General features: G+C 40.4%; 2 protein-coding genes across 3 annotated transcripts; one reads left to right on the forward strand and one right to left on the reverse strand.

Annotated features, from left to right (window-relative positions):
• Positions 1-75: 75 nt before the first annotated feature.
• gmfb (glia maturation factor, beta) lies at positions 76-7,328 on the reverse strand. Its single transcript, XM_020488431.2, has 7 exons — positions 7,210-7,328; positions 6,059-6,155; positions 5,537-5,586; positions 5,337-5,386; positions 3,944-4,026; positions 3,357-3,430; positions 76-3,057 (listed from the first exon to the last, which is right to left on the reverse strand). The coding sequence occupies exons 1-7, from the start codon at positions 7,210-7,212 to the stop codon at positions 2,986-2,988; spliced, it is 429 nt and encodes a 142-aa protein (XP_020344020.1). The 5' UTR covers positions 7,213-7,328; the 3' UTR covers positions 76-2,985.
• A 220-nt stretch (positions 7,329-7,548) lies between these two features.
• On the forward strand, positions 7,549-10,124 carry LOC109894730 (uncharacterized). Of its 2 annotated transcripts, XM_031829316.1 has the most exons (5): positions 7,549-7,710; positions 8,039-8,053; positions 8,163-9,212; positions 9,459-9,527; positions 9,659-10,124. In XM_031829316.1, exons 3-5 carry the CDS (start codon positions 8,185-8,187, stop codon positions 9,726-9,728), a joined length of 1,167 nt encoding a protein of 388 aa, XP_031685176.1. In that variant the 5' UTR covers positions 7,549-7,710; positions 8,039-8,053; positions 8,163-8,184; the 3' UTR covers positions 9,729-10,124. The 2 variants fall into 2 exon arrangements, with proteins under 2 accessions (XP_031685176.1, XP_031685177.1); XM_031829317.1 differs by lacking the exon at positions 9,459-9,527 and having other exon boundaries at positions 7,551-7,710.
• The last annotated feature ends 2,175 nt before the right edge of the window (positions 10,125-12,299 follow it).

Below are 12,299 nucleotides of genomic sequence, written 5' to 3' on the forward strand. Positions count from 1 at the left end.
ATATATTATAACTAGACACACGTAAGAGATTCAACAAGGTGATTTTGGATATTAAATGCAGGCAACAACATTAAACATATTTTAGTTTTGTTTTATTGGGACAAGTGTATAAAGCATGGAAAAATACAAATATTTCACAAGTTTCACTCACACCATTGGGTAGCTGAATATGTGACATGTTTGAGACGCTGTTTTGGTTAAGAAAAAATGTAATAAAAGCTGTTGATCTGAGAAAGTACAGAACTATTATAGGAAAAATACATCAATTCAGAGCGATCAAGACACTTAATAAGCCACATGATTTTACAAGGATATAGCTATATCTTATTCATGAATGCATGTTGAAGAATTCTTCCCAAGGCGGATTATCTCCATGTATCAGTTCCAAATGTCAGCCTATTCCCTTCATAGTGCACTATAAAAGCATAGGACTAAGAAGTGCACTATAAAACCATAGGACTAAGAAGTACACTATAAAAAGGGAATAGTGTGCCATTTGGAATACACTCCATATTATCAACAAAAAAACAAAACATGTTGATAATTATCAAACTACTGTAGTGTTTAACCTTAACACACTGTCAGCAATTTCCCACTTGGATTGCCATTTGCATGCATGTTCCCTATATTAGTGCTTGTGTCAACTAAAGTACGCCAATTTTTTAAATCATTATTGGAGGATACATTCACGGTGTAGAACAAAGAACATGCAGTACATACTGCATATTGAAGGTTTGTTTGGGATAGTTTTTTTGTTGTTGTTGTCATAACGCAAACTGTCGGGACAAAAGACACACTGACGAAAGCATATGCACTTGTATATGAAAGTAGCTTACCACATCAAAGTTATATATATATTTTTTTAGAACAGATTATTAAGCATTTTCATTTTTCACATCGACCGACACCAGCCGATTGCACAATTCAGAGTAAAAACAGGAATGTTCCAGTACAGTTCAGATATACGGACTATGAGGCGATGTTTAAAGCTGTAGTCTTATTTTTGCTTTTCAATGTCACGTTTCAGCAGATGGGAAGACATGTCATAATGTACATCCCAAATGGCACCCTATTCCCTTCTTATAGTGCACTACTTTTGACCACAGTCCCATGGACCCATAGTGCACAATACAGGGGGGGGGGAGAGTGTAACTTGGGATGTACACATTGTTTGTTTACATTTTAAATCTGTTCTTCAGAAGAATACTCTGATGGAAAGAGAGACAGCCTTAAGGCATATTACCGGTTTAAATGTATTACACTATATTTTTAGGGCGGTTTCTCAAACATACTGTAGATTAAGATTTGTCCTGGACTAACAGGCATGTTCAATGGGCAAAACGGTTTGTTTTTTTAATGTCCAGGACTAGCCTTACTTTGTGCCCAGGAAACAGGCTCTTCAAGTTTCATTTTTTTTTTAACGCCTGCTAAAATAAAAGATTTAAAAAGGCAAAAAGATGATTCTCTAATCTCCCAGTTTATTCACATCTGTCCAAGGTTGGGACACAACCTGATGTTTCTAGGGTCGGTTTCCCCAGACACACATTAACTGAGTCTCTATTGAAAAATCGCTTTCTAGTTCAGGACTAGGATGATTAATCTACATCTGACAAACTGGTCCTGAATCAAACACGAGGTTTCTTTCAAGAATCTTCACGCCGCGAAAGTAACGCACACCTATTTAGGCGAGGTGCTGGCTCGCGGAGTGGAACACTTTAAATAAGATAATAAAGGAGCCGCAAACTCCAGCTCAGATGCAAAAAAATGTTTTATGTCCAACGTTTCGACAGACAAGCTGTCTTCATCAGGGTATAAATCAAAACACGAGATTTCTTTCATGAATGTATCAATGAAAATCTGTGTAGGTGAAACAGGTGCTCCACTTTGAAGGACACAGTTCAATGGTAAAACTCTGTCCCAAATGGCACCCTATTTCATATATAGTGCATGACCAAAAGTAGTGCACTATGTAGGGAATAGTGTACCATGACCTCACTGCAAAGTCTCACTGAGAATCACAATGATTCTACTCTAAAACAAAGATGAACAGAGATAACCAACTGTCCTTTGTGTCACTCAGAAACACTCTCAAGGAAGTTAGCTGCAGGCTCTTAAAATGTTACTTATCAACCAAGAGCATCAATGATTCCTTTTCCCAGGGGATCAACTGCAATAAGAATATATAGATCCAGAAACAAGATGGTGAATTGTATTTTTAGCTGTCTTTTTTTTTAGTATTGTAATTTGGATTAATATTCTTTGTTGTCATATGTTGTCATATAAACTTCAATCAGTGAGTGAATGTTGTAAGAAATGAATGTATTTCTTTATACTGATCTACCTTTCCAAGCAGAGGGAGAAAGTACACACAACATAGTCAAAGATACATTGAATTTGGATGTAAAATTAATAGCTATGATTGTGTGATTTTAAGGTCAAAAGTGCTTCAAGCCTGGAGGCACTTCCATCTTGAAAATGTATAAAGAAGAATCAAAGCAGTATTGTATCTTCACAACCCAGCGTCCCTCCCACAAGTCATATATTTATGACTTCATCAAAAAAAATTAAACAGCTCCCCAAATCACAGATCACCTCTTACTATCAGAACTATCCTTTTGGTTCCAGTAAAATAAAATAAAAAGTGGTTAGAATCTAAATCTATCAGGTCATAATTATGAATTATTACTAAACGAGCGAAACTCAAATGAAATTGCCACCGTGACAAATTCCTTTCAATTTCCCTTGAATTTTGCTGGTGTAGGACAAGGAAAGCTCTGTCCATCTCAGAAGGAGTGGTAGTGTTAATTTCATTAAGGACACAGGAAACTGGCACATGTTGAGGAGGAGGGGGGTGTTGGGAATAGGTACATCGGAGGAGGGAAATGGGGGGAAAGGGAAACGTAAGAAATGGTGTAGTTTTCTTTCCAAGTGTCTCGTTCCTCCTCTAAACCCTTCAGTCCATTAGATCACCAAAATGGCCTGGTCTTAACCGAAGAAGCCCAGCTTCTCTCTCAGCCATTCCTCTGTCAGGTCCTCCGTGTTTCTGATCTCAAACACCTGGAAGAAATGAGGAAGAGCCGATAGAAGATTGATAACTGACCCCCCCCCCCCCCCCCTTTTTTTTTTTTACACAAGAAATAAGTCAACATCTTGAAACCAATTTCATGTAGAACACATACTAGTATATTTATGGAAGCAGCTGTGTTTCAGTACTAGTTGATTAAATAAATACAGATAGCATTGAGCGCCAAAGACGCATAAATATATACAGATAGCATTGAGCGCCAAAGACGCATAAATAAATACAGATAGCATTGAGCGCCAAAGACGCATAAATAAATACAGTTAACACAAACCTTGGTCAACTGGACAGTTTGCACCAGTTTGTTTTTGCTTCCGGCGTACATCATCTGTTGCTCGGGTTTACATCCTGACAGAAAAAAAAAAAATAATACTATAGAAGACGTGGTAAAACCAGAGAAATAGAACGAGGAAGTACAATGATATGTTTCTCTACGGGGAAAAGTAATACCCGTTATATGCATGTATTGGCCTTTTTATTGCCTTTACCTCCCTTATCTTACCTCATTTGCACAAACTGTATATAGACTTTCTACTGTATTATTGACTGTATGTTTGTTTGACTCCATGTGTAACTCTGTGTTGAACTGCTGTGCTTTATCTTGGCCAGGTCGCAGATGTAAATGAGAACTTATTCTCAAATAGCCGACCTGGTTAAATAAAGTTATTTTTTTAAGTATTAAATTAAACATATTTTACTATCCAATAATAATAATAATAATAATAAGGTAACCTTAGTTACCATGCCCTCATTGGTTAAAATGGCAGACTGAATTCATCTTTCTTTTTACAAGAATGGGCCAACACCTGTTGTTACAGGTATAGTCGCTACAGGGATGTCGAGGACCAGATGTTATCTTACCCACTGGACTGGAGAAGATGAAACAGAGAGGGTAAGAGACTCTCCCGTCATCATGTTCGTACTTGTAGCTGTACACCACAAATGTGCAGAAGGTTAAAGAGAACTTTTAAAATAAGAGAGATTTGACTGTGCTCAACCCTTTGGGGCGGCAGGGTAGCCTAGTGGTTAGAGTGTAGAGGAGGTAGGGTAGCCTAGTGGTTAGAGTGTAGAGGAGGTAGGGGAGCCTAGTGGTTAAGAGCGTTGGACTAGTAACCGGAAGGTTGCAAGTTCAAACCCCCGAGCTGACAAGGTACAAATCTGTCGTTCTGCCCCTGAACAGGCAGTTAACCCACTGTTCCTAGGCTGTCATTGAAAATAAGAATTTGTTCTTAACTGACTTGCCTAGTTAAATAAAGGTAAAATAAAAAATGTAAATTTCCCTTTAAATCACGCATTCATGTCAAATGGAAGAATTTGTTTACGTCCCTATAGTCCTTTACCAAAGATAATTCAATCCATCTGACAGGTGTGGCATATCAAGAAGCTATTTAAACATCATGATCTCTTGTTTTTTTTTTTTTTTACACAGGTGCACCTTGTGCCAGGGACAATAAAAGGCCACTCTTAAATGAGCAGTTGTCACACAACACAATGCCACAGATGTCTACATTTTGAGGGAGATGGCATGCTGATTGCAGGAATTTCCACCAGAGCAGTTGCCAGAGAATTTAAAGTTAATTTCTCTACCATAAGACGCTTCCAACGTTGTTTTAGAGAATTTGACAGAACGTCCAACCGGCCTCACAACCCCAGACCACGTGTAACCACGCCAGCCCAGGACCTCCACATCTGGCTTCTTAACCTGGGGGATAATCTGAGACCAGCCACCTGGACAGCTGATGAAACTGAGGAGTATTTATGTCTGTAATAAAGCTAATTCTAATTAAAACTAATTCTGATTGGCTGTGCCTGGCTCCACAGTGGGTAAGCCTATGCCCTCCTAGGCCCACCCATGGCGGTGCCCCTACCCAGTCATGTGAAATCCATAGATTTGGGCGGCAGGGTAGCCTAGTGGTTAGAGTGTAGAGGCGGCAGGGTAGCCTAGTGGTTAGAGTGTAGAGGCGGCAGGGTAGCCTAGTGGTTAGAGCGTTGGACTAGTAACCGGAAGGTTTCAAGTTCAAACCCCCGAGCTGACAATCTGTCGTTCTGCCCCTGAACAGGCAGTTAACCCACTGTTCCTAGGCCGTCATTGAAAATAAGAATTTGTTCTTAACTGACTTGCCAAGTTAAATAAAAATAAAAAGATTAGGGCCTAATGAATGTATTTCAATTGACTGATTTCCTTATATGAACTGTAAAATGGTTGAAATTTTTTGCGTTCATATTTGTTTGTTCAGTATAGATCAAAGGATATCTGGGCTGTCTTTCAGGCAGCTCATCCTTCAGATCATCAGGAGAAATATCCTAGAATGAGAGAGAAGGTATTCAATGTTAAATATGTACTGTACAACTGTAGGTTCACGCTACATCATACAAGACACTATAAGCGGTGTGTGGATAAAGACACGTATCAACACTGACGTCATCATAACAATAACCAATCTGGCAACTTACCTCATGTTCTTCATCAAGGATGACAAGCTGCTTGTCCTTGTCAATCTTCACTGAGAAAGAGAAAACACACCCCACCCCAAAAAGAAATATTTAGGAAAAATGTTCCTCAACAGTCAATATGTTGGTCCTTCCCAAGCACTTGACCCTAGCACAATATGTATGTAGAAGAAAAAAGAAAAAAAAAACGGTCAACTTTAGATTCTTTATGATTAGGAGGATACTGACTGATTTATGATTAGGAGGATACTGACTGATTTATGATTAGGAGGATACTTACTGATTTATGATTAGGAGGATACTGATTTATGATTAGGAGGATACTGACTGATTTATGGTCAAAGGATACTGATTTATGATTAGAGGATACTTACCGATTTGTGATTAAGAGGATACTTACTGATTTGTGATTAAGAGGATACTGACTGATTTGTGATTAAGAGGATACTGACTGATTTATGATTAGGAGGATACTGATTTATGATAGGAGGATACTGACTGATGAGTGATTAAGAGGATACTTACTGATAATAGCAGCGTTGTTAGTCTCCTTCCGGAAGCGGAATTCCCGTAGCTTCTTCACTAGGTCTCCATCAACGTCACACACAACCAGTGATTCACTCTAGAAGTAATGGAAAGCCTTCATAAAGCCTCTCAAGAGTTGAGAGTGCTGATCTAGAATCAGTTATGCTTTTGATGATAATAAAATACGATTACGTAGACAGGGTGAGACCTGATCCTAGATCAGCACTCCTACTCAGAGATGCTTAATGAATATGGGGCCAGGAATAAGAATTGTCATGATGTCTCATTTCAAAGGAGATCAGCTCCTTCTTACACATGATTGGGAACTTTTAATGACAGCCTCCAGAATAATTATTGAGATGGTCATTAGATATAAAGATATATCTCTGAACTTGCAAATTCTATTAACTTGTGATACATTTTTGCGATCAATGTTCTGACCACAAGCCACACCTGATAATTGATGTGTCTTGGAATGAGCAGGGATCTTCATTTACGTAACATTTCTGAATCATTTTTCACGATGGGTTAAATTCCTTTGTTCAATGGCCTACTCTGGATATGATTTGACAGGTAACAGGAAATAACGACGTGCACCGATTTAGCAACTACAGGGTTATACAAATATTTTTAGTACTCTCAAATATGAGAGATTGCGCATCCCTGACAATGCCGAGTTTAATTTGTCTTGAAGCCAAGTTTAGCTAGCTAACTAGATAGGTCTCGAAAACTACAGGAAATGCGAATCTAGCTAGATAGCTGGCTGGCATGCATTTTATACACAAAGAGCATAACATCTGATAGAATAGTCAATGCACTTTGACGATCTGAAATGAGCTAGTTTCATCGAGTAGCTAGGGTAATTACACGGGAATTTGATGTGGCTAACTTTCTCAGACAATGCATGGAGTTATCCGTTAACCAGCTAGCTAGCTAGCTATCTATCTATGCTCATATCGTGACATGTTGCAGCATATCACATCGAGCTGGGTGGAACAACTGCATATTTAATTAAAAACAAGCGAAACTCATTTCGAATTAAAAAGAGGCGATTATGCAGACAGAGGATCTCAAACGGTTGCAACTTGAAAATAATCCCTGGCTAAATACATTTTAGTAAGGTTTTTCAACCCATCTCAGGAACAACTTACCATTTTTCCCTGAAGCGCAGACTCAATTGTTCTGTCTAGACCGGAGGAGGGCAGTACAGAACAGTCTCTTTTTTTTCCGCCCGCACATAATCTTGTGACTCTGATCTGACCAATTCCCGCCCCCACAATAAAATAATTTATTTGGGAATATTTTTTCGTATCACATCATACTAGTTGATTTTTACTCATATAAAGTTGAGAGAGAAAGGGTAAGATATTATTTTATATATATATATATTTTTAAAAATGTTTTGTCATCTTCCTTTGCCGGACTGTAATCTAAGAAAAATGTCTGTGACTCTGGAACGTACCCATTCGGTTCCAACCCCGTTTCCTTCCGCCCAATGTTGACGTCATATTCTAGGCGCGAGTGCAGACTGTACACTTCCTTTATTCCATGAGTTTTTTGTACAGTATTATTTTAAATTTTTATCTCTCAACTGGCAAATTCTTGTTGTTTCTAACTTTAGAATTTGTTAAAGACGTCCCTCTTTTGTCGAGGTAATGTTGAAAAGCCTAACATACTTTAAAAACATTTCTTTATTGTACTTTGATCGTTTGAGCAGCATAAACATGTAGAATCAGTTGGTAGCTGGCTAATGTTTGCTAGCTAATGTTAGATCATGTTAGCTGTACATCGAGCCAGCTAGCTTTCTACACGTGAACAACACTAACCAGCCTGCAATCCAGTTTAATTTAAAGTTTATAGGTAGCTTGTGATATCTTAACTATGTTGCTATTTACTTCAGGCTGTTATAACTAAAGTAGCTAATAGGCTATAATAGGTTATGCTTCAGACCTAACAACTTTACCCCCCATTACCTTTCAGGACATGGATTTCTCGGTGAGTTAGCTACTTTTATTAATCACGTTTATTATCAAGGCCTGTTTTAAGATGATAAATGTGTTGGTGAAGATCATGTTAGCAACCTCCCTGTTTTTCTTGTATGTAGCTGGCAGATGCCATAGCTGACGATGTCCCGGGCCAAGCTGAGAAAGCGGCTAACCCCAACCCAGCCGCCCCCAACGCCCCTCCGCCCACTAACCCAGGATGGCCTGGTGCGGCCCCCGGAGCCCCCACACAGCCCTCTGCTCCTGGGGGATTCCCTGGGGGGCCACAGTCTGGTCCAAGGGCCCCAGGGCAGTTCCCTGGAAGTCAAGGACCCTTCTCTTCCGGTCCCGGAGCACCAGGGCAGTATCCTGGAGCTCCCTCTGCCCCTGGTGGGTTCCCACCCGGCCCAGGGGTACCGGCACAGTACCCAGCTGGGCCTGGAGCCCCGGGACAGTGCCCAGCTGGGCCTGGAGCCCCGGGACAGTACCCAGCTGGACCTGGAGCCCCGGGACAGTACCCAGCTGGACCTGGAGCCCCGGGACAGTACCCAGCTGGACCTGGAGCCCCAGGACAGTACCCAGCTGGACCAGGAGCTCCGGGGCAGTACCCAGCTAGGCCTGGAGCCCAGGGACAGTACCCAGCTGGACCTGGAGCCCCGGGACAGTACCCAGCTGGACCTGGAGCCCCAGGACAGTACCCAGCTGGACCAGGAGCTCCGGGGCAATACCCAGCTGGGCCTGGAGCCCCGGGACAGTACCCAGCTGGACCAGGAGCTCCGGGGCAATACCCAGCTGGGCCTGGAGCCCCGGGACAGTATCCAGCTGGGCCAGGAGCTCCGGGGCAATACCCACCCGGGCCTGGAGCACCTGGACAGTTCCCTGGAGCCCCCATGCAGTACCCGTCTGGACCCTTCCAAACTAGCCCCGGAGCACCAACAGGACCCTACCCCAATGTGCCTTACCCAGGAGCCCAGCCTGGTGGGGGGATGTATGGGCCTGGAGGTCCAGGAGCTGCCTTCTCTCCTGCAGGAGGCACCTTCCCTGGTGGAGCCTTCCCTCCCATCCCCCCTGGATCATGGGGTCCTCGCGGTGGTGGAGGCTTCCCTTCCCAGCCCGGCCACCCAGGGCCCATGGGACCATACGGGGGGCAAGCAGCTCCAGGAGGCATGCCGGTGAGTAAATACATGCTTTTAAAACACCACACGTTGTTGCTCGCTTGCTTGCTCCCGTCCTGGTGCACTTCTGTCCTAGTCTTCACTGTAGGATCTCTGTATACGTGGTGTGGCTCTTTTTTTGGGGGAGGTGGGTTCTTGCCTCGTTTTACCTTCCTGATTTCGCAAGCTTACATTAAGCGCAGCAGTCAGGATGGTGGATCAGAGATTTGCTACAGGGCTGTAAAAATGGTGTTTGTCTCCTAGAAACAGCACTGCAATAACATTATACTGGTCTGAGGTGTTTTCTGCAGGGCGCAAACCGCAAAAGACAAGGCAAGGCAAAACAACAGAACGTTTACAGTAATATCGCAATGTATCATTTACAGTAATATCGCAATGTATCATTTACAGTAATATTGCAATGTATCATTTACAGTAATATCGTATGTATTCTTGTCTTTCAGCCCAGACATAATATACCATATCCACCACATTTTTGAAAGCACTGAACTCTTCAGATTTTCAGTCCGATGAGGACACCAAAGCCACAGAAAATCACCTTGTGGTTTGGTTTAAGAACTACAAGAAAGCAGCAGCATCATGTATTTGGTTGAAGAGGTTTTTACTAGCTAATACCTGGGGGAAGGGGAAGGGGGGGGGGGCAATAATGTTTGCTGTCATTCAAGTGCAATACATAGCCTCGGCTTTTTGTGAAACATCACATTTTATATTATTTCACTCTTAAACTTTCATTAAGTCACACTTGTCTTTTATAATAGCATTTATTTGCTACTTTCAAAAAAAAAATAAAAAATTTAAAAGCCAAACATCATTTGGGTAGTAAATGTCCTGTACGTGTGTGTTTTGCCAGCATTGATAAAATGTCCAATTGTGTTTAAATATTTGAAATAAAGAATTCTATCACTTGTGTTCTGATTATTATTAGTTATTTTTTGCATCGCAGTGTTTAAAGAAGTCGTTTGGGATGTATGCCCGGTTAAGTTAAATTAATCAAGAGGTGATGCTGTATATATATATATTTAATTTAATATATACCACCTGTATATATATATATTTTTTTAAATATATACCAACTGTGTATATATATATATATATACACAGTTGGTATATATATATATTTTTTAAAATATATACCAACTGTGTATATATATATATATATACACAGTTGGTACCACTGGTTGAAGGAAATTTCAACTTATCCAGTTAATCCTGTTGAGACTCGGCCCTATTAGGCTCATGTAGAGTATCAGGTTCTGGTTTGTTTGGTGTAGGGCGTAGTGGAGACTTCTTAAGGGAGGGTGGGGGTTGGTGACTCATTTTTCCAGTGGCGTTTGGAATGTAGGCGAGGTTCTAGAGTTCGCCAACATAGTCGTTTCATTACTCATGAGATATTACTTTTTTTTTTATCAATAAGGAAATGTTTTGAATTTGTCAGGAAGCTTGATTTGTATTTCTTCCTTGATATAATAAGGATGTATCTACTATGTCTTAATTATGACTAAGTGACAGTTTTAGTGGCAACACTGGATAGTGGTCAATTTTTCTTGAAACCTGATACAATGTCACTTATTAAAGCTCATATATTCAATATTTTTACCAATTCTTAATCCAATCCTCTCTTATTTTTATTGAAAGGTGTACTTATTAATATTGAAAGGGTGTACTTATTAATATTGAAATGTGTACTTATTAATATTGAAAGGTGTACTTATTAATATTTTAAGGTGTACTTATTAATATTTTAAGGTGTACTTATTAATATTGAAAGGTGTACTTATTAATATTGAAATGTGTACTTATTAATATTGAAAGGTGTACTTATTAATATTGAAAGGTGTACTTATTAATATTGAAATGTGTACTTATTAATATTGAAATGTGTACTTATTAATATTGAAATGTGTACTTATTAATATGGAAATGTGTACTATTGGATCTGTTGTTGAGAAAGGCAATTTCTATTAGTTTTGTCTTTTTAATGAAACATACAGTATATATATATATATATGTTACAAATGTAAGCCCTTTACTATTGTCCTTCCAGAACCTGTACTGTTTATGCACCATCAGCTTCAGCCAGTGCCCTACGAACTGCCTCTCCTTGCTGGCATAATGCCCAGGCTACTGATCACCATAGTAGGGGAACCCAACCCCGGAAGGGACCAGTAGGTGCTCACACTACTACACTAGGCTACAGGATTCATCAATCCGTTCATGCTCCCCTTTAATTTATCCATTCAATTACATATGTTCCAGTAATGCTGACACAGGGTGTTTTCACATATACAGTGCCTTGCGAAAGTATTCGGCCCCCTTGAACTTTGCGACCTTTTGCCACATTTCAGGCTTCAAACATAAAGATATAAAACTGTATGTTTTTGTGAAGAATCAACAACAAGTGGGACACAATCATGAAGTGGAACGACATTTATTGGATATTTCAAACTTTTTTAACAAATCAAAAACTGAAAAATTGGGCGTGCAAAATTATTCAGCCCCCTTAAGTTAATACTTTGTAGCGCCACCTTTTGCTGCGATTACAGCTGTAAGTCGCTTGGGGTATGTCTCTATCAGTTTTGCACATCGAGAGACTGACATTTTTCCCATTCCTCCTTGCAAAACAGCTCGAGCTCAGTGAGGTTGGATGGAGAGCATTTGTGAACAGCAGTTTTCAGTTCTTTCCACAGATTCTCGATTGGATTCAGGTCTGGACTTTGACTTGGCCATTCTAACACCTGGATATGTTTATTTTTGAACCATTCCATTGTAGATTTTGCTTTATGTTTTGGATCATTGTCTTGTTGGAAGACAAATCTCCGTCCCAGTCTCCATCAGGTTTTCTTCCAGAATGGTCCTGTATTTGGCTCCATCCATCTTCCCATCAATTTTAACCATCTTCCCTGTCCCTGCTGAAGAAAAGCAGGCCCAAACCATGATGCTGCCACCACCATGTTTGACAGTGGGGATGGTGTGTTCAGGGTGATGAGCTGTGTTGCTTTTACGCCAAACATAACGTTTTGCATTGTTGCCAAAAATATCAATTTTGGTTTCATCTGACCAGAGCACCTTCATCCACATGTTTGG

Source organism: Oncorhynchus kisutch, linkage group LG7, assembly GCF_002021735.2.
Source record: "Oncorhynchus kisutch isolate 150728-3 linkage group LG7, Okis_V2, whole genome shotgun sequence".
NCBI classification, from domain to species: domain Eukaryota; kingdom Metazoa; phylum Chordata; class Actinopteri; order Salmoniformes; family Salmonidae; genus Oncorhynchus; species Oncorhynchus kisutch.